General features: G+C 36.1%; 1 protein-coding gene across 4 annotated transcripts; it reads right to left on the bottom strand.

Annotated features, from left to right (window-relative positions):
* Positions 1 to 5,836: 5,836 nt before the first annotated feature.
* LOC140814104 (UDP-sulfoquinovose synthase, chloroplastic) lies at positions 5,837 to 8,100 on the bottom strand. Of its 4 annotated transcripts, none has more exons than XM_073172976.1 (3): positions 7,925 to 8,100; positions 6,516 to 7,564; positions 5,837 to 6,437 (listed from the first exon to the last, which is right to left on the bottom strand). In XM_073172976.1, exons 2-3 carry the CDS (start codon positions 7,545 to 7,547, stop codon positions 6,036 to 6,038), a joined length of 1,434 nt encoding a protein of 477 aa, XP_073029077.1. In that variant the 5' UTR covers positions 7,548 to 7,564; positions 7,925 to 8,100; the 3' UTR covers positions 5,837 to 6,035. The 4 variants fall into 4 exon arrangements, with proteins under 4 accessions (XP_073029077.1, XP_073029076.1, XP_073029078.1 ...); XM_073172975.1 differs by having other exon boundaries at positions 7,920 to 8,077; XM_073172977.1 differs by having other exon boundaries at positions 7,912 to 8,046.
* Between the last annotated feature and the right edge of the window lie 15,654 nt (positions 8,101 to 23,754).

Raw genomic sequence — 23,754 nt, 5'->3', positions numbered from 1 at the left:
GCAGTCAGAGCCTTGGTTGGTTGGGAGATAGATGCTTATTCTTCAGTTCAAATCCCGAACTCAAACTCACAGGCCTTCAGATCAACAAATAAATCATGTAATTCTAGTTTGTTCAAGTCCTTAGATTCTCTCATGGCCACTGTCTTTATATCATATTATCTAGGCTGTGCTCTCATTACCATCAAAGGAATTTCTCAGTTAGAATATTCCTTACCAAGACATGTAAGTTCAATAATGATAATGCTGAACCATTCATCAAACTCATTTAGAGTTTCTACAGGCTTCATCTTGACATTGTCAAACTTTTGGATGGCAACCGTTAGCTTGTTTTCCTTGGTTTGATCATTGCCATTGCATATTTGATTTAGCTTCTCTATATTTATTTAGCTGTAGAAAAAGTTTTTATTTTGTAATCATATTTTCATTTAAAGTTCTATAAAGGATATCTTTGGTCACATTATCCAGGTTGGCCTTCTTTTTGTAATCTGCAGTTCATTCCGACCAGTTCTTTTCCACCATCTATGGAGCACATTTAGTTACAACAATGGCTATATTTGGCTTAAGAATCTTTGTTTGACCATCAATGATGACATACCACATGTCATCATCCTGAGCAGCTAAATGTGTCTACATACGAATTTTTCAGTAATCATAATCTTTTATTTGAAAACATTGATATTTGTTAAACAATTTCTTGATATTTGTTAAACAATTTCAATTGAGTGGGTGTGTATATATATCAGAGGAGAGAAAAAAAAAACATATTTGATATCACTTGATAAGATCGGTAATGTGTTTAGAAGAAGGATGAATAAGCACTTTTACAAAATTTCGAGCGGTCTTGATAATGTTAGCTATGCAAGACATTTTTTTCTCAATTCTAAGAAAATGGACAGACTAAAAAATAGTGCCGAAGAATGATTTCATGATTCCTTGGATTATTATATACCAAAATGTTGATGATCAACAAGATAATAAATGTTGTAGAGTAAATGACACAGATAATAAATGTTGTAACTACCCGCTTCAATTTTAGGTCTAACAAAGAATGAATCCTAAGATTCAAATGTTTGTAATTCCTCGAACTTCCTCCGGCAGAAAATGGTTGATTTGTTGTTTTCATGATCTAATTGATCCTTGTAGATCTGATAATACCTTGAAGAATGAGCTGATGAGGAGTGTATGATATATATGAGAATTGTGCTCATAAATTTTTAAGTATGCAAGCCTTATTTTGAATTTGTTTTTTCAAATGTGTCTCTTTATATACATTCTTGATTGCATTCTCTATGTATAGTAATGAAGTCCTTTTTTCCATTCAACGGCCATTTGTACTTTAATCCGACAATATGGACACATCACTGTTACGTGCCGCAGCTCTCATTAAATGCTATTTAATGTCTTTCTTGCTTTTGTACTTTTAAAAATCCTCTTTGTACAAAATATGTCAGACAACGGACCGATAGAATACCTTATGTCAGATGAGAGTTGGTAGGATATGGCCAATATTTCTATTTTAAGCTGTCAATTGATGTGTTGACTTTCATAAATATTCTTAACTCTGTCCGATCAAGAGTTGTTTAGTATATCTCTGAGCGGTCCGATCGAGAGTTGGTTTAGTCTAGTGTAACTGGTTGAGTAGTTTGCCGGTAGAGAGCCTAAATAGTTTGCGATAATTTACCCATCTTTTGAAAACTGGTAGTGTATTGCCATTTGTCTTTGGCAAAATGGTCGAGTAACTGAATACACAGAATAGGGGCAGCTTGTTTTATATTAATTAATTATTGTTTGTTATCACAAAAACAAAAAAATTTAACAATATTTATACATATGTACTGTGGGAGAAAAATATGCAAGGTTAAAATTAAAGTTTGTGTTTAAAGCAACATATAATTGTTAACATTGATTGTAACTTGTAAGATATGCAATCTTCATGTTTATTTATCGGATTAAATAATATTATTTTAAATCAAATTGGTTATGCACGTGCATGTTTCTAGTTCAATGGTAAATACCTTAAACTTTTTCAATTTGAAGATGAGGTGAGAATGATCGGAGAGTCCAAGGAAAAAAATATAACACTTCTCATTTGAAGAACGTCGAGAATATATTATTGATAAAGTTTCGGAAAATAGGAAGGAAAAAAAAGAAGTTGAATTTAGTGCTACCACATCTCAACTAGCACAAAATAAAATTGTGATTTGTAAGGTATAGAAAATTCGATCTACGTAAACTGACTACATGCAATTTAAGGTTTTACTAAAATATGCGTTTAATTATTTTAAAATATTAAATGCATGATTATTGCATGGATATGTGTTTTATTTCATGGTTTATTAAATTTTCATGCATAAGGGGTTTTAGTAGTTTTTCGCGCTCGAACGAGGAATGGAGATCGAGGATAATTAAGGAAAAATATTTTTATTAAATAATTATTTTTGATTATTTAATATATGGGGTAATTAAGTGAGGTTTTCGAAAATGGGCCTTGGTGGGGTATTTTTACTCGCCGGGTCATATTTTAAACCGGTGCGCAAATTTTAGCAAGTCGGAGGACTTTTTGAGGGGTTCGGACAATATTTTCAAAATTGAACCTAAACTAAATATTTTTCAGGAGTGTTTTTGACTTAATGGGCCTATTTTAAAATATTTCAGGCTAGACTCCTTCTTATCCTTAGTAAATTTAATTAAGACCCATTATGCATCTATTTTATGTATTAACCCTACCCTCCCAAACCCTAAACCTAACTCCATCATTTCGGTCGCCCTTCCTCTACATTTCTAGCAGGTTTTCGTGTATTGCAACAGCTTTCTCCTCAGGTTCTCTAAAGCTTTTTGCATAGAACTTCTTCCCCGTCTCTCCTGTGTACGTTCTAAGCGAGTATCTCTAAGTTTTCGAGCGTAAAAACTCAAAGGCACACCCGATTCCTCTCTTTTCTCATCAATCATGCTAAGTTATGTACGTGGAATGTTTTTGCATGATATTTTATCGACATATCATTATTCATAGTATTTATATGGCTTTTACATGAAAAATGTGGGTTTTCTTCACTTGCATCTCACGTTTCTTTGACATGGTTGAAAGGCTGCCATGCTCGTTGGTTAGGGGTCATGTTGTAGCAGGTTTGAAGGTGTTTAGATGTCAAGATCAGGTCTGGAAAGTGCCATGGTAGAGGACCAATCGGATTCCATGGTTGTTGGTTCGATTGGGACTAGATCGAGGGATAGGTGTGAGCGGTAGTGCAAGGGCTGTTCCAAGCCTGGACCAGACCCTAATGGGTCTGAGTCATGGCCCAGGATAGCTCAAACAGCACTGATCGTGGTCGAAGGGCCGATTGAGGAGCTAAGTCAAAGGGTGCATGTCTTTGGTGATTTCGAGGAAAGCGTGTGCAACCGCGTGCATGGGGCTATGGGCGCGGTTTGTCAGTCCAGGAGAGGGTACTCGGGTTGATCTCGGTCCTAGGTTGGTCTGGTTCAAGGCTGGTCCAGTCTAGTGTGAGCTAGGTTCTGAAAGTTCAAGGTTCGGTCCTAGCGTTTTGTGGGTTGAAAAGTTCCGAGATTTCGCAGCAGCCACTTAGTCATTTTCGAGGGTTGGATGTGGTTTGAAACAGAGGGTTTAAGGGCTGGTCATGTAGGTTCAAGTCATGGTTTAAGTTCGGAAAAGTTTGGTTGAGTTTCGGGTTGATTCAAGTTAAAACCGGGACCTCAGTTCAAGTTCTAAAACGAATCATATAAGTTATGGAACGGGCTCGAGATTACGTCTAGGAAATGACTATAAATATGTTTTGAGGTGTTTTAGGGTTTTAAGGGGCAAAATGGTCATTTTACATGCGGGCCGAGTTATCAGTCCGGGCAGTGCCCTTGATCACAAATTGACATGTTTTAAATGCATATGTAATCAAGAACACGAATTTTTATGGAGATACGAAAGATACGTTGCATGTTTGATTTTAAGGAAATTTACGTACATGCATGATTTTTATAAATGATGAATATGATGATATGTTTTGAAGGATGAGAGTTCGTTGTGACTAATACGAACACGAACACGAACATGTAAGGCCAAGGCATAGTGGATGGGTAATAATGTCGTTGATATCCCCGTCGTCGGGTATCGCGGTTATACGTAGATGGATCCATCGACTAGAGCTGATACGAAAGTCACAACTATTGATCTGAATTCAAATAAAAAAATGAACACGTATATGTTGATATGATGAGATATGTTACGGTCACGTTATGCTTTGACATACTATGTTTAAGTTCATGCTTTTAAGATCATGAAATGTATGTTAATTACAATACTTTTCACTGGTGCATGTTTTGTATATATACTTGTTATAACGATTCAGGTGTGTTGAGTCTTTTGACTCACTAGATGTGATTGATGCAGGTGAGCACGATGAGTTTGAGACTCGAGGCACCGAAGACTGAGTAGGCGGAGCTGGGAGTGCTCACGATGACCCGAGGACCTTGCACATTTCCGCACTATATGTGTTTATGGGTCATGGATGAACACTGTTTTTATACATTTCATATCTTTTTATACGCTGATGATACGACATGCTTTGATTGTTGCGTTTGAGTTCTTTTAAAACAGTAGTCTAGGGATTTGATAATATTTAGATTTTATTTAACAGCAGTATTTTTATTCAGTAGTTGAATGATTCTTTTTAAATACATGTGGTTGAGTAATTTTCAAAATTAGCTTGCAAAAAAAAAATAAAAAAATTATAGCAATATTTTGGTAAGAGACGTGTCATGATTGGTTGCTCAAGGCATTACGACATCCTTGTTAGATGAAATACGAAATTTTTATTAATAATATATGAGTGAACTTACTCCTGGGATACATTCCCGTGGGGTCCCATTCCCTTACTTTATAGTCTATAGCTCTTAAGCAAAGATTTCTTAGCGGCACGATTCGGATTAGCGATTGTCACTTACATTTATTCTTTATTTATTAATATGGTTATACGGATCAACATGTGAATCAATATTACTTCAGCGACATGAGGTACAACTGATGCATATTTGTTGTCATTGTGTCCTAAGAAATTTCAGTTTGAGTCTCAACTTTTTGTTGGGATAATCACAAGATAAAACTAGTCACAGATGTGTCAATTGATTTAATCAATCTATTCACACCTATCAATCAACATAAGCTATGCAACTCCATAAAAATGCTCGAGTTTACAACAATATCTTCGCTCTCACTTCATTAGGCGTCAAGATCGATAAAGAATTAGCTTCTTCAAGACAAGGAGTTTACACTCTTAGAACTTTATGCCAACTATTTCACAATCTTACGTCTTTGATACCTAATGAAAGTGGATCATCTCTTTTCCAATTATATTTATGAGATATCAACAATTAACTAAATAATAGAATAAATACAACGAACAATGCTGAGATTAATGACGATACTACGTTGAGATTAATGAAGATACTATAGAAGTTTTGAATAAACTCATGGGAAATAACCCTTACGAGGAATTGGTGCCGAGCATAAATGATTTTTCTTCCATTGACAAAATAAATCTACATATTTGTAGTGCCCAAACTATTCAGGTGCTCTTTCCAATTAACTTCTTGGACGGATCTGTCTCTAGTCGCTGAACTAAACATGGTTATCTTGGAAATGAACTTCTAGAGGGAAAAGAAAGACCGACAAATAAAAGCTTTCTGAATCATGACTAAGAATTTGAAGCCATATATTGTTTTTATACTTGTTCCCTGCACATACACGAAAAAATATACAAAACCCCATTCTTTTCTAACCGCACTAGCTATATGTTTTTTAATAACTGAATACCGGAAAGTATGGATATTAATCTTCGAGCAAAAAGAGTCCACAAGTTCATAAAATTCTTACAAACCAATCTTTCATTCGTCTTGGTGTTAGATTCAAGTAAAAGGTGCAAATTGGTAGAAATGCAAAAGAGCGAAAAATGATTAAAACAGCACAATTTTAAGAAACAGAGCAAAAAAGAAATTTCTCAAGAGTACACAAAGCTTCAGCACTTATAACTTGTTCACGCTGCAACAGTTTTTGTCTTGGACCCGATGTTTTTCCATGAAACGTTTGGCATAATCTGTTTTGAGTCAACACGATCTTTGTATTGAATTGCAAAGTTTAGCAACGAGTCAAGAAGAGAATCTGAAAGAAGGTGAGGTTTGAGCCCCAATTCCACGAGTTTGGTGTGCTTCGCATTATAGTAATGCTCTTCAGCCTCCACTCTAGGATTAGGGACAGATATAGTTTGCACCTCAAGGCCGAGTTTCTGACCAACCCTAGTAACTAGAGCTGCGAGTTCATTAACAGAAAACTGCTCCGTGAATTGGTTAAAGACTCGAAATTCTCCTCTCTGTGCAGGATTTGCGATGGCAAGTTCAACACATTGAACTGTATCTCTGATATCCAAATATCCCCTTGTCTGTCGTCACAAATAGAATGGATGCATAAGGCAACTTACCATGAAAATCAATTTGGGATCCTAATATGAAGTTGTTACCTGGCCTCCTTTGCCATATACAGTAAGTGGATGACCAACTGCCGCCTGAACGCAGAATCGGTTCAGGGCAGTTCCAAATACTCCATCATAATCAAGCCTGTTATAGAGTTCTTCATGCATTGCTGTTTCATCTGTTCTCACACCATAGACAACTCCCTGGTTTAGATCAGTGGCTTTGATTCCCCAAGCCTTGCAAGTAAACGCGATGTTGTGTGAATCGTGGACCTTGCTCAAGTGGTAGAAAGAGCTAGCTTGCTTGGGATATGGCAGAGTATCGATCCTCCCATTGTGTGTAATAGTTATATATCCCTCCTCGATATCTATGTTCGGGGTGCCGTATTCTCCCATTGTCCCGAGTTTCACAAGATGGCAATCTTCTCTGAACTCTTTTATAGCAAACAAGACGTTAAGCGTTCCTAATACATTGTTTTGTTGAGTGAATATAGCTCTTGAGCGATCAATCATGGAGTAAGGGGCGGACCTCTGTTCTCCAAAGTGGACGACAGCATCCGGCTTAAACGATGTGAAGGTCTCTGCCAAGAACTCAAAATCACATATATCACCAATGTAAAGTTGGATATCTTTTCCCGTGAGAGTTTTCCAGCGTCGAATACGGTTGTGAATTGATGAAATTGGCGTGAGAGAGTCTAGACCAAGCTGGTGATCAAAAAGGCGACGAACAAGGTTGTCAACAACTGCAACTTGGTAGTTTTTGTTTGACAGATGTAGGGAAGTAGCCCAACCACAATAGCCATCCCCACCAATTACCATGACTTTTTTGCGAGTAGAAGCTTCATCAGAGATCCGGGGAGGATCGAATTTGGTTTCTTGGCCCATAGAAACAGCCGTTGCGGAGATGGTACAAGATTTCTGCAATCGTTTTTCCCCGACGGCAAGCTTCTTAAAGGGGTGTGAATTGGGAAATTGCGTCATAATGGATATGGAAGATGGAAGTTGGTCGAGTGACTTGGAGTGTGAGATGCTGCCGCAAGAGAGATTTGGAGGACACGATAACATAAGTAGATGGGCCATCAGAATTAACTCAACAACTGTATCAATAACAGGAAAAGCAACACATATATTAGCATAGAAAAGAGTCTAATTAGTGTTCATCAAGCAGCAAATAAAATATAACTGAACAAACGGAAAAACACCTTATTTCTACCAAAACCCCTTCAAAGACAGGACTGGGTTTTCTTCTCATGAAACGCAAAACCAACTTGGGCAACGAAATTGTATATGAATTTTTCTACGTGGGTGATTCAAGAAATTCAATGACGTTTCCAAAGTTCATAAGAAATGAGTTATCCATAAAACTAACTGAACTCAAACTCCAATCTATCAAGATTCATACGTTAGGTTTTCGATAACAAAAGATAAGAGAAGAAAAACATACATAATTACCTTACCCTGATGTGTTGTATGAACAATCCCTCAAAGTTTGCGAGTTGGGAGGAGCATCCAAGAACTTTTGGATTGGATATTCTTCTTCAAAGTAATATTTTCAACCCCCAAGCTTTGCTTAATTATAAATGAGACATATTATTACACTTTAGCCCACATTAACCCACGTTGGGCTGTCATTTGAGTTCAACCTTAGATACCATTAAATAATGGTGATCCATTTTTTCCCCATCTGATATTATGCATAAATCCTATGTATTTGTCGAATAACCATTTGAAATAAAAAAATATATTTTTTTAATGAATTTGATCAGATAAAAATTAACAATTTTTTTTCTCATTTTCTATCAGACCCGACTCATTAAAATACATATTTTATGTTTTCGTTCAAGATATGAATCTGATCAATCATTTTCTCATAAAAAATATACTTATTAATTTATGATTTCTATTATATTAAGGGTGAAGACATGATAGTAAACACATAGGGGACACCAACTTTTTCTTCCAATTTCACCCTTATATGATCCTAATATTATATTTTTGTTTTTTGTTTTTGTTTGTTTTTTTTAAATTTTCAACACACACTTTTATTTTTATTTTTTTATTTCAACAATTCAAATATCAATTTATTCCCTTCATAATTTATCAAATTTCACTTTAGTCAATCGATAATGATAAAAAAGATTATACACACATCGGGTGTACAGAGTAACTAGTTATTATTAAATATTAAGGTATGAAACAACTTTTGGAGAAGTGTTGACATTATATTTTTTAGATTTTAATAACAATGGCGGTTGTAACAATTTTGGTTTGATATATCATAAAATGTATTTGGATACACAAACTACCGTTAAATAGATAAATTGGTACATAAATTATTATAAATGGTTTAATATGTGACGTTCTAAACTTGTTACGAAAATGAAGTCTTAAGTTTCATTAGAAGAATGAAATGTGAATTTTTTTTTTTCAATTAATCAAATAAGTTAAGTAATGGACATATCATTCTATAATTCTCTCTTTCAAAAATTTCAGCTAATCAATAAACATAAGGCATGTGCACACTATTGCATGATTAATTTTCTTTCAAATTCTACTTGATCTAACACACCTTATAAATAAAAAATACTAGCATTTAGTCATGTCATGCAAACATCACGATCAACATAATACGAGAATAAAACGACAAATACGACATTAACGTTAGCTTTTAAAATAATGACTCAAATTTAAATGTTTATCGACTAGAATAGAACAACTCGGAAACTGAAAGTTCTTGCTGAAAATGTCAAGGCTCGGATAAGTTCTCTCCCTCAACCGTGGCCCGCCATCCCGTGCCAACCAGCATCGCCTCAATCTTCCTCACCTGCATAGATAAAATCTAGTAAGTCTAAAGGATCGGTAAGTAGTTATGCAAATAACAGTTAATACATAATAAGAAAGACATGAATGAAACTTGTCATTCAAACCTCATCATATGAAAAAACTTTACCCATCACCTCAACCTGTTTAATATCGCAAAAAATAAACATTTAATATTTTCCTCAAATCTTCAAACTTTTTCAAAAAATGTGTCTCATAACATTTTCCATCAAGATCATAAATATTCTAGCTTAACTCCCCAGAATTGATCTTCATACTTTTGTGTCAAGGTCATAAATCTTCTGGCTTAACTTCCCATAGTGGATCCTCATATTTTTTGGCTTAACTCTTGTTAAGATCAGAAACATGTTTAGAGGGGACGTTGAATAACCACTTTTAGATTTATTTGCAAATCTTTGAAATGTTTTTAACAGTTTTCAGGTTGTTAAGAGGTAGTCTTAAACACCTAGATTTATTGGACCACCTGTTTAAAATAAGTGCGGAATAATTAAATAACAATAAAAGTCTAAAATTCAATTCAATAAATTCTAGCATCCTATCAGTCTGTAATAAAAACAATAATCCATACAGTCATCAAAATCTTTAACGTATGCGGAATTTCTTGGTCCTCGGGTATGCACTGCGCCTCCCGGATGACTCGATAGTCCACACCTCATGACTGATCATTATCATCACCTGCAACAATTCAAACATAGTGAGTTTAATAACTCACGATGCTCAAACCTGATATAGAAAATACATACTTAAACAATCACATACGTAAAAATAAATTTACAAAAAATAGTTTTGTCATGCAACCTTGAAACCTTAAAAAATACGCAACTTTTGAAACTATGTTCATATATGAACTTTTCCATTTAAAATTATCATTTTATTTTTGTGAAATCTGATCCTTGATAGTGACAACATTCAGCATATTGATCAATCTATAAACCATAGTACTAGGCCACTGGGTTCAACGTCCACTTCTTCGGCGATCCCATCGACTATCATAAAATAACTTCATCGTTCACTTCTTCAACGGATCCATTATCATTGAGATTCTCGCCCCGTTTTCGACGGTTCACTCTCTTTTCATTGCAAGTTCACCGTTCCCGTTTTCAACGAATCCCTTACTACTTTTACTTCACGACCGATTCACATTCCACAAAAATATTTTTCTTTTACTTTATCATTTCATAAAACATGCATAGCTTTCCATATTCTTTAAAACTTCCAAAAATGATTTATATCATTCGTATACGTCGAAACTGATAAAAATAGCATAATCATGCAGATATATTAAAACTTCTGAAAATAGCATATATCATGCATATACTTTAAAACTTCTAAAAATAACATTTAACATGATATGGAATTGTTTTAGGAAGTTGCAAACCGCCCTTGTCTTTCCTCGAACCGACCGCTCACGATTCAACGCTATACGTACCCGGACGACCTTCAACTTTGACTCAAGCAGACGACTCGATTTTATAATTATAAAAACACCAAAACTATCCAGTATCTTGCCTAAAATTCAATCTTAGGACCTACGTTTCAAAAACAACTCAATTCGTTTCCCGGATGGCTCGTTTACCACCTTTTTCGCATTTTCGGTTAAAAATTGACCAAACTACCCTTCCGACTCGAACCAACCCCAGACCAGACCTTTATTAACTTCCTAAGACAAAATTTAAGCTGATGGAAGTCCCCAAGCCCAAGTCAAAGCCAAAACTTGAAATAAAATTTTAACTTAGGCTCACTTTGCCCCTTTTTTTGACACGTTCGAGCAATTTACGACCCCGAATGGACCACGGCTCGAAACGACCCCGAACCAGGCCTTTGACCCCATCCTTAGACCTTAAACAAGACCATGGTCAGGCTTTTTTGGACACAAAATGAAACATCTACTAATTTTAAAAGCGCGGAAATATTTTTTTTTTAAATAAAAGCTCGCATTTTCGAAATAACATTTGAAAATGATCTTAAGTATTTGACAATAAAAAAATAGTGCGTAAACATAAACGAGTAAAAATTGTGAAAATCAGCAGCGTATCAAAACCAGCGTATAAAAATGTTCATATCATCTCAAATCTCATAAAAACAAAATGCGGAAAACATGTGGTCCTCGGGCCGTGTCACCCCACCAGGTCTGTCTACTCAGTGATCAGCACCTCCAGTCCTTTCAATAACAAGCTCACCTGCATCACACATGCATAGTGAGTCTAAAGACTCAACACACCTGTACCGTTAATAACAAGTACATATACATAGCACACAGCAGTGAAAAATATCATACTCAACATATATTTCATGAACTTAAAAGCATAACATAAACGTGTCGTATAAAATCATGTCGTGTCAACTCATGTCGTCTCATATCATGTCATCTCATAACATCATATACGTGTCAAAACAGGTCATCATGTCATCATAAACTTAAACATTTTCTTTTAATTGAATTCAGTTCATTAGTTGTGACTTTCGTATCAGCTCTATCGTATCAGCTCTATCGATGGATCCATCTATAAAAACCGTGGTACCCGGCGGCGGGGGACATCAGCGACAGCATTACCCGCCCACTGAGCCCGGACCTCAGCTCATCATATCTCATGTCATCGTATACATATACATCGTCAGTCACAACCAGTTCCCATCCTTCAAAATATCATCATTTTCATCACTTAATAAAAACATGCATATGCGTAACTTTTCCTTTAAACCAAGCATGCAACATATTTATCATAATTGCGTAAAAATCATAAAAATGATGCATAACATTTAAAATATCATGAATTTGTGCTCAGGGCGCTGCCACGACCAAAATCTTACCCCGGGTGCAAAATGACCATTTTGCCCCTCGAAACCCAAAAATTATCGTTTAACTCCTGGACCTTTAAAATTGACCCAAAGCCTACCAAACTTCTTAAAATATCCCAAAACATTATTAAAAACATTCCTAGACGTAACTTCGAGCTCATATTACAACTTAACCGATTCGTTTTAAAACTTGGACCGGAGTCTCGGTTTTAACTCGAATCGACTCGAAACTCAACCAAATTTTTCTCAACTTTTTATCATAACTTAAAAGTACTAAAAGGTCCCTAATACTACAATATTGTTCCAAAAATCTTCGGTGACATATCCCAAAAGAGACAATTCTCGGCCACCCCTTGTTTTCCACTCACCTTGCAACACATGGCCACCAATCCCATACACTCTCGGTCCCTTCTACTGCCACCACCTGTCCAGCCACTTAATCTCATTCTTAAAGCTCTAAGAAGCCTCCTAAACCAAGCCAAAGCACCGCGAGACGATGCTGCACAACCATACGTATAACCCGTATAGCTATTGCCCTCTTCCTCCCTACCGAGCTACACCTACAAGATCTGAACTTCTCCCTCGTCCAAGTGCCTATGGTCCACTACTAGTATCCTACCAGACACAGCAAAGGCTGATCCATGGCTGGGTTCGAGCCCAAGCACAGCCGCAGCCCTTGCCTTGCACCCTTCAATACAACTCAAGCCCCAAACTCACGAACTCTCCCCTCCCGCAACACCGAACCATTTTCCTTCCAAGACTTCATCACGGCACCACCACCTCACTCAGGAGAGTCCTAATCCGCAGCCCCTTGCACTTTATTTCATGAACACGTGAGTGACATTTAAAAGAATGTATTTTATGAGCAAAAACAGTAAACCCTTCATAAAGCCGATTAGATCGAGACTCCTATACGTTTAAGGCACAAATACAACAATATATGACAAGTGAGATGCAGAAATAATGGTGTAAGGCATGCCTGGTGAGTGGGAGAACAAGGATGAAATGAGAGCCAAAGGAGTCTTTCTTTGCAAACCAAATGCTCACCGAATTCCTCAACTGCTGAGTTCTGAAACCGAGGTTGAGGAATGCTGAAGGGGAGGGATAAGTATCGGCTGTGAGGGAGGAGTTACGGGAGGTTAAGGGTTGCTTAGGTTTTAATGGCTTGATAATTAAAAAGATAAATGGGCTATAGTCTTGACCATTAGTGGTTTAAAAGAATCTTTAAGCCCGATGAGCTTAAAAGTTGGCTCGTTAAATTCAAACATACTCCCGAAAAATATTTCGTGTTGAAAAGGTTTTGAAAATAACAGCCGAACGCTTAAAAAGTCCCCCGATTCGATAAAATTTGCGTACCGTTAAAAATAAAATTCTGCGGATAAAAAATACCCAATAAAATCCCCTTTTAGAAAAATACCCTTAAAACACCTTATAATAATTAATAAAAATTACTCATGCAATAAAATAATTTTTCTGAAATTTCACCAGTCTCCATTCCTCGTTCGAGTGTCAAATGGATCTAAAAACCCTAATGCAATGAACTTTTAAAATTTCATGAATCAAATCATATCATACATGAATTATGCATAAAATACATAAAATAATTAAATCCATATTTAATAAAATAAACATGCATTTAATGCTTCATAACAATTTAATAAAATACAAAAGAAATTTAATAACTTGCATGTATGTGGTTAACGTGGACTTTCAAATTTTTGGGACGTTACAATTTTCCCCCCTTAAATTGAATTTCGTCCCCGAAATTCGCTTATCCTCGATGAACAAAAGTTTAAACTCTTAATCCTAAAATCCCAATAGTCCACGCATCCGCTGCGCTACTCTGATAGAATAAGTGTTGAGTTGTCCTTACGCCTCCTCAACTCAATCCTAATTATTTACCTACCAAAATCCTCGTTTGCGAATCGCAACTTAAAACGGCGTATGGCGACTAAGTTCTATTCTACTAAGACCTCAAATTTGACCTCTCTCGCAATTCCTTATACTAGCAAGGGATGTCCCAAGTTATCGCACTTTATTTTTCTTACACAATACTTATATTGTTCATCAACCTATTACATTGTCCTTTATGTTGTTCAACTTAAGAAATATTAGCACCAAAAGTTACTAATCGGCTTATATCTCCTGTAATGTACTTAAAAGTTAAATCTTATCTCAACCCCATAATAATATTACCCTAAGACCCTTGAATCGAATCTTTATCTTATGGCGCCAAACTTACGTAACTTTCTATTTACAAGTACATCCCGAATGTAAAATTGTTGCAAATCTTAAACCTCGAATAACGTTAATCCATAAAACTCAATTATACAATATCGACCTTCTACCTATATTATAAAGCCCTTCAATTCACAATTACATGCTTAAACTATTTCTTTCCCAATTATAATATAGTTGAGGCCTAAGACCCTTGAAATTTCCTCATTGGAACGAATATCGCATTCTTAATGCTTAATTGATTCTAGCGTATAAAACTTAATAAGTTATCCCATGGTAGCCTTAGACTAACTCTAATAAATCAAATTCGCTTATAGCCTCTAGAATTCTAGAATCCCCATATCACGATTTTAGATTTCTTACTCGGTAAAAATCTTAATATTCGTTCATTGGTAATCTATGCTGAACACAACTAATTCTTTTTTGTTTTTTTTTATTTCAACCAAAATCTCCATATGAACACATATCCCATAAATTTGAAATTCAAACTTACGCAACCTAAATAGTTTTGGATAACACAATTCCAATACACAAATCTACTTAATTCAAAGTTTCTTAATGGCTTTCAAAAATTCCTCAAGATCCTAGGTGTTTACCTCACCTCTTACACGCGTCTATCAAATAACCTAACCATAAATCATACCCAACTTCCTAGAAAAATTAAATTCCAACAAAGGTATAATTTTAACTGTCAATATCATGATTAAAGCTTACGATACATCAAACTTGAGTTCCCAAAAATAAGTTAACTTATTGTCTAATCTTATAACTTAACTAATTGATCAGCTTTATCTTAAATTGTTATCACTCTAAACTCTTAAATTTTTCACAGCATTAATTCACTAACGCTTAAACTTTCAAACCAAATGCTGATCTATCCTACGAAGCCCTTGATTAGCATTCCTTATAACATTATAACTCACATGTTTCAAAGTTCTAAATATCGCTGCAAGCCTAAATCATAAAAATTTCATACCCTTTAAACAATTCGCTTCTCACTTACTGCTAAACAAGTCCCCAAATATCCTAAAAATTGCAAAATTAATTCTTACTTTCCTCGAATATTATCCAATTTGTCCTAAATCTCGAGAATCCATAATTACCCATAAATTCTTGGCGTTCCTAATTCCATTTTATAGGTTTTCGTAACATAAAATTCAAAAATTTTAAGTTTATTAGACCCAAATTCCATTCCCATAACCTCGAAAATTTACTGATTTAACCCAATTGTTCCTCACAAGTTCTAATTTAATCCTCAAAAATGTCAAAATTTGCAATTTGGTCCTTAAAGTTCTCGAAAATTACCATTTTGGCCCTACAACTCTTCGAAATTTGCATTTTTGTCCCCATAAAATTTTCAATTTTAGCTCATTAAACCTTAAAATTCTCGAAACACAGAATTTAATCCCAAAATTCAGTAAATTCGAAAATAGTGACTTGGAATTTTTTATTTTTATTTTTGCACTTAGGTCCTCAAATTATTGGTTATTACAACTAGATCTTCAAAATTCTCAATTCATGTAATTCAATCCTTAAATCCAATTAGGTAGAGCTTGTATCTTAAATAAATTCTACGTTTTATACTTCCAAGGATCATCGTAGTCTTCGAATCATTATTTCTTACATTAAATCCTCAAAATTTAATTCACTAGTACCCATGAGTCATCATTATTTTAATTTCTTTAGAAAACTTACAGGTTCCAAAAGCATTCATAATTTTCAAGATTAACTTACGACCCATAAGTAGAACATCAGTACTACTAACCCAAAAATTAATATAGTCAAATCATTTTCAACATTTCCCAATGCCCAATATCAGAATTCTTATTCATGTCCAATTCCATCACAAGGCCCACATGCATGAAAATCATAAAATTCATCGTTTCATGTCATAATGTGCATAACAAATTTTAAAACATTAAATCTCAAAACATAACAACAGATAAACATGTCTCGTAAAACGTATATCATGTACACATGCAGGTGATAGCATTAAAGCATTGAAAACATGTAAAATGATACTACTTACAGACTTGTGGCTTGAAGACTGAGCGACAGAAGCTGGCGGTGGCACAACCCTATACAGGACCCTTGCTCTGATACCAACTGAAACATCTACTAATTTTAAAAGCGCGGAAATATTTTTTTTTTTAAATAAAAGCTCGCATTTTCGAAATAACATTTGAAAATGATCTTAAGTATTTGACAATAAAAAAATAGTGCGTAAACATAAACGAGTAAAAATTGTGAAAATCAGCAGCGTATCAAAACCAGCGTATAAAAATGTTCATATCATCTCAAATCTCATAAAAACAAAATGCGGAAAACATGTGGTCCTCGGGCCGTGTCACCCAACCAGGTCTGTCTACTCAGTGATCAGCACCTCCAGTCCTTTCAATAACAAGCTCACCTGCATCACACATGCCTAGTGAGTCTAAAGACTCAACACACCTGTACCACTAATAACGAGTACATATACATAGCACACAGCAGTGAAAAATATCATACTCAACATATATTTCATGAACTTAAAATCATAACGTAAACGTGTCGTATAAAATCATGTCGTGTCAACTCATGTCGTCTCATATCATGTCATCTCATAACATCATATACGTGTCAAAACAGGTCATCATGTCATCATAAACTTAAACATTTTCTTTTAATTGAATTCAGTTCATTAGTTGTGACTTTCGTATCAGCTCTATCGTATCAGCTCTATCGATGGATCCATCTATAAAAACCGTGGTACCCGGCGGCGAGGGACATCAGCGACAGCATTACCCGCCCACTGAGCCCGGACCTCAGCTCATCATATCTCATGTCATCGTATACATATACATCGTCAGTCACAACTAATTCCCATCCTTCAAAATATCATCATTTTCATCACTTAATAAAAACATGCATATGCGTAACTTTTCCTTTAAACCAAGCATGCAACGTATTTATCATAATTGCGTAAAAATCATAAAAATGATGCATAACATTTAAAATATCATGAATTTGTGCTCAGGGCGCTGCCACGACCAAAATCTTACCCCGGGTGCAAAATGACCATTTTGCCCCTCGAAACCCAAAAATTATCGTTTAACTCCTGGACCTTTAAAATTGACCCAAAGCCTACCAAACTTCTTAAAATATCCCAAAACAATATTAAAAACATTCCTAGATGTAAATTCGAGCTCATATTACAACTTAACCGATTCGTTTTAAAACTTGGACCGGAGTCTCGGTTTTAACCCGAATCGACTCGAAACTCAACCAAATTTTTCTCAACTTTTTATCATAACTTAAAAGTACTAAAAGGTCCCTAATACTACAATATTGTTCCAAAAATCTTCGGTGACATATCCCAAAAGAGACAATTCTCGGCCACCCCTTATTTTCCACTCACCTTGCAACACATGGCCACCAATCCCATACACTCTCGGTCCCTTCTACTGCCACCACCTGTCCAGCCACTTAATCTCATTCTTAAAGCTCTAAGGAGCCTCCTAAACCAAGCCAAAGCAACGCGAGACGATGCTGCACAACCATACGTATAACCCGTATAGCTATTGCCCTCTTCCTCCCTACCCTTTTAGAAAAATACCCTTAAAACACCTTATAATAATTAATAAAAATTACTCATGCAATAAAATAATTTTTCTGAAATTTCACCAGTCTCCATTCCTCGTTCGAGTGTCAAATGGATCTAAAAACCCTAATACAATGAACTTTTAAAATTTCATGAATCAAATCATATCATACATGAATTATGCATAAAATACATAAAATAATTAAATCCATATTTAATAAAATAAACATGCATTTAATGCTTCATAACAATTTAATAAAATACAAAAGAAATTTAATAACTTGCATGCATGTGGTTCACGTGGACTTTCAAATTTTTGGGACGTTACACAAACCATACACCTCACGCCATACAACTCATGCACCAGCAGTGCTCCTCAAGGCTCATCGCGTGCAGCCGGGGTACAAACGCTCCAGGGGCTTTGGGAGCCTTTGGCTGAACTCATGGCTCAAACATGACACTCACTAGGACCTAAGGCACGTCCCTAGCCCCTGGATCTGCCCTTAAACCGACCCTCTAGCCCTAGGAGCCTCCACGCTCCAAAACAAGCCAACATGCACGCCCTAAGGAGTCACGGCTGTTTTGCTTCACCAGCTAGTCCAAGCCTTATTCAAACCCAACCAAGACCTACCTAGGACCCTAAAAAAACCCTCCAGACCATGGATAAAGCACCATGCAGCCCCCTTGATCGTTGAAGCCAAAGCCGCGCCCTTCTCCCCTCTCGGCCTGCACACCTCATGGCTAAGGCACCATGAAGCCCCCCTTGACCGATGAAGCCCAAGCCGTGCCCTTCTCCCCTCTCGGCCTGCACGCCTTTGGTGTGTAGGTTTGGACAGCCCCTTGTGGCTCTTGTTTTATATTTTGTCCCTTCAATTCTCTTCCTAAACGTCTAGAACAGCCCTTGTTTACCTCGGTTTGCATCCCATTTCGACAATTCACAAAACGTTAAGAATTCTTTGTAAAACATGAGATGCACATACATAAAACTTTGAAACCAACATCCTCATAAAATTTCACACAACATGAGCATACATGCAATAATATGGATTGAATGGTACTTGAAAAAAGGTTTGAAAACATGTCTTGTTCCTCTATTCTTACAATATACAAGAGACGACGCGACGAGAGATGAACGAGACACAAAGATTTCTCCCTTCCCCTCCTTCCTCTAGTGTTCGGCCCTCCCTAGGACTCTGGTGGGTGTGAGTTGTGTGTGCTGAAGGTGAAAGTGATGTGAATGAGGGTGTAGGGTGGGTAGGTTTTATTTAAATAAGTCTTTAAGTTGTCAAGTGGGCTTAAGTTTACATAATGGGCCCTATAATTAATTAATTAATCAAATCCTTGCTAATCTAGACCCAATAAAGAATTAATTAAATATTTAATTTGTCCACTAAAAAGTCCCAACAATATTAAGAAAATATTTGGTGCCACTCAATTTTAGTATCGCACGCCCGAAACTACTCATTTTCTAGCAAAAATTAGTTACCGATTAAATTCGTCCCTTGTTATAAATAGATTGTCGCTTTCCTAATTTGGACTTACTAATTATAGAGTTTTTATTTATAACTTTCTAAAAATAGAAACTTTATCAAAATCGTCCGCGGTTCTCTCGCCTTTGCCGTACATCACGTATTCGACTACAGAAAATTCACATTCATAACATTCAATTAAATAATCATTAAACCATGCAAATACTTAAACATGCTTCGAGACCACTCATTTAAATAAACTTCAAATAATTTTCATCCATGCATGTGGTTAGTGTGTTCGGGTTTACGGACGTTACACAATTTCTGAATGTTAAAGAACCATCGGTTCACCAGACAACTCAACGAACAATAACAATCAGCTTTTTAATGGCTTGAATTGGCAGAGGTAACATAGATTGATCATGCAAATCTGATATATTATGATATGAGTACGCTTTTGTTGAGCAATCAGAAAGTAGAACACTTAAGAGTTCTCAAAATCAAGTATGCAAACTCTTGTTTTCTTGAAAGCTTCAACGATTTGAAATAGCTTCGATGTGGTTTTCTTCTTTGAGATGTACTTTTTATTCATATTGGAATGCTTGAACGGTCAAAATCTCTTTTCAACAATCATCTGCACCGTTTCTCGATGATATGGACATACTCTGTGCTTATCATTAAACGCTCATTAATGCTCTCTTGACTTTAAGTCCATGTCTTTGATAAAGCTGACTCACCATGTCTCGATAGAGTGACTTCTTGTCATTTCGAGATTTGGTAGAATACTGTGTAATTTTTTATATTAAGCTTTTATCTTAAGGGCTCGAAATGCCCATCCTTTTAAGAATCCTCAAAGCTTACCTTTCTGCAGTGCAGTTGGAAAACAATTGTTTGAACTCGTGCACTCTATTAAATGGTTTGGATCGGTTTCTTGTCAGAAGATGTCTTGCCATTGAAGTTTAATAAAGTCCACTGATTTGTTTTCTAGATCGAATGGCTTGAAATCCCGAAATGGCATGAATTAATCCAGCAATTCGAAACAATAAAATGAACGGCTGGATCTTGAAACAGCTTGATACTATTTATTTTGTCAATAATCAAAACTTTAAGGGTAATAGAAAATATTCTAATAATTTCTCCCTTTTTGGTGATGACAAAACTAAGTAGCAAAGACATAAAATTAATTATAAAAAGATATATTATCAGAAAGACGAATTGTATTTCATTGAGATAATGAAATAACAATATTACAAGTGTGTAAATTTGAAAATTTAAAAATATCCCTATATTATACTGCTTGAAGCGCCACTGCCACCACATCTTCTTTTTCTCTCTTTTTCTGACCACATCTTATCTTCTTCAAATTTAGCCCTTTCCGTTCTTTGTTTATGCTCTTCACGCTTTTCATAATCTTCTACTTCCCTTTTTTGGCATCGCCATTTTTCATATAGTCCAAGATTTCTAGCAACTGGCTGTCAATGGTGGTCTGGATGTGATCTAGTATAGTCTCTATTTCTTGTTGAGGTACGATGATTTGCCCTGGCAGGGTAAGACACAGATATTCAAATTGACGCTTTACAAGAGCTAGATCGGTGGTGAAAAGTCTGCAGCTATTTTCTAAGGATCCAAGATCACGTATTATGTTTTTCCAAAAATTTTCAAATGCCGAAAAAATGAACAAACTAGTTGATTTCGACATTTTGATCATTTTGGAGAGTTCCTTGATCAACCAGAACTTTTGAAGTTGATAGGATCGGTTAAGAAGTTTAAGTGTTTAGAAATGAGGTTGAATAAACACTTAGAATTTTGAACCCTTTTCAAATATGTGAATCAGTTCTTCAAGGAACTGACCCTAAAATCTTGTTTGTCAATATAAATAAGTCCATTGAGAAAAGTGCGGAATAAGACTGAAATATAGATTGCATACTTAGGGTTGATATAGTGTAAAACTGAAACGAACACACATATTTTTATGGATGTTCAAAGACTTCAAATGCTCCTCTATCACAATGATATGATTTTACTAAAAGACTTTGATATATTACGACAGATTGTAATAATCCACTTCAGCTGGTCTTACACACTGGCAAACTAAAACTCTTAGTCAAACAACTCTTATACAGTTATGAACTGAATTGATCTTAATTGGTAGCTTGAATGCTATGAATAAATACAATGGATATAGATCTTGAGTGCGCGGTCTGTAAACTGATAAAATACTGGAGAGATAAATCGCAACTGATTGAAGATTGTAACTTGATTGTTTCGTGTGTGTTCACTCATCCAGCAACTTTCTTCAACTGATTCAATCAACTATATATAGTCTTCGATCTCATTGGTCTTATTGAATGCATTAAATGACAAATATATGTTGAATCTTCGTCTAGTAACTTTATCTGACAATAGTACGGAGGTGTTCAGACTGTTCTGTGCTGATTAATCTGCTGGACAAGAAGCAGATTCATCCTAGTGCATCTCCGTGGGGAGCCCCAGTGCTTTTTGTAAAGAAAAAGGACGGAAGCATGAGGCTATGTATCGACTACCGGGAGCTAAACAAGATCACCATAAAGAATAAGTACCTAATCTCGAGAATAGATGATCTTTTCGATCAGCTAAAAGGAGCTAAAGTTTTCTCAAAACTTGATCTCAGATCAGGTTACCATCAGTTAAAAGTCAAAGCAGAAGATATCCCTAAGACTGCTTTTAGGACAAGGTATGGGCACTACGAATTCACGGTAATGCCGTTTGGTCTAACCAATGCTCCTGCAGCATTCATGGATCTTATGAACCGAGTATTCAAACCGTATCTTGATAAGTTCGTGGTAGTGTTCATAGATGACATCTTGGTGTACTCACCAAGTGAGGAAGAACATAGTGAGCATCTGCGTCTTACTTTGCAAACATTACGAGAGAAAGAACTCTATGCCAAATTCAAGAAGTGTGAGTTCTGGCTGAAAAGTGTGGCGTTCCTAAGTCATATAATCTCAGAACAAGGGGTGTCAGTAGACCCTAAGAAAGTGGAGGCAATTAAAGATTGGCCTCAACCTAAAACAGTGACAGAGATGAGAAGTTTTCTGGGATTAGCAGGCTATTATAGAAAATTTGTAGAAGGATTTTCGTCAATAGCTATCCCACTCACTAAACTTACTCAGAAAAATTCGAAATTCATTTGGAATGAAGCTTGTGAAAAGAGTTTTGAAACCCTGAAGACAAAACTCTCATCCACACCAGTACTGATTCTTCCCGAGGATGGTAAGAATTTTACCATATACAGTGATGCTTCAAAGGGAGGATTAGGGTGTGTGCTTATGCAAGATAGGGTCAGGTAATCGCTTATGCCTCACGACAATTGAAGCCGTATGAGCAGAATTACCCCACTCATGATATGGAGCTAGCCGCAGTAGTATTCGCGCTTAAAATCTGGAGGCACTATCTCTATGGAGTAAAATGCGAAGTTTTTACTGATCTCCAGAGCCTTAAGTACATTTTCACTCAGAAGGAATTAAACATGAGGCAAAGAAGGTGGATGGAACTTCTCAAAGATTACGATTTGGTAATCAGCTATCATCCGGGAAAAGCAAATAAAGTGGCAGATGCATTGAGTCGGAGGAACCCCGGAAAAGTGAGCTTATCGTCATTATCAGTGCAACCAGGTCTCCAAGAGACCATCAAACTAAAACAAAGTCAAGACACCAATATCTTCAAGATAAAGGAACAAATTCAGGAAGGAAAGATTCCAGAATTTCAAATTGATAAAGATGGTATCCATTGGATGAAAGGGCGATTATATGTGCCAGACATCGATGGAATTCGAGAAGAGGTGATGGCCGAGGCACATAAATCAAAATTTTCAGTACATCCAGGAAGCACCAAGATGTACAGGGATTTGAAAAATAACTACTGGTGGAATGGAATGAAGAAAGACGTAGCGGTCTTTGTTGCAAAGTGTTTAGTCTGTCAACAAGTCAAGGCGGAGCATCAGCGACCTGGAGGGCTTCTGCAGCCATTAGAAATACCCGAGTGGAAGTGGGATAATATCTCCATGGACTTTGTAGTCGGGTTACCAAAATCGAGGCAGGGTCATGACGGAATCTGGGTAATCATTGACATATTAACCAATTCTGCCCATTTCTTGCCAGTACGGATGAATTATAACTTGGATAAGTTAGCTACCCTGTATATGGATAATATAGTGAAACTGCATGGAGTACCGGCAAGTATATTGTCTGATAGAGATCCAAGATTCGTTTCAAGATTTTGGAAAAGTTTTCAAAAGGCCATGGGAACCAAAGTTACGCTCAACACGGCCTATCATCCTCAGACTGATGGCCAAACTGAGAGGACAATTCAGACCCTTGAA

This window comes from Primulina eburnea, chromosome 15 (genome assembly GCF_022965805.1).
Source record: "Primulina eburnea isolate SZY01 chromosome 15, ASM2296580v1, whole genome shotgun sequence".
Lineage (NCBI taxonomy): Eukaryota > Viridiplantae > Streptophyta > Magnoliopsida > Lamiales > Gesneriaceae > Primulina > Primulina eburnea.
Note: the sequence above shows the minus strand (reverse complement) of the source record. Positions and strands in the feature narration are given on the sequence as shown.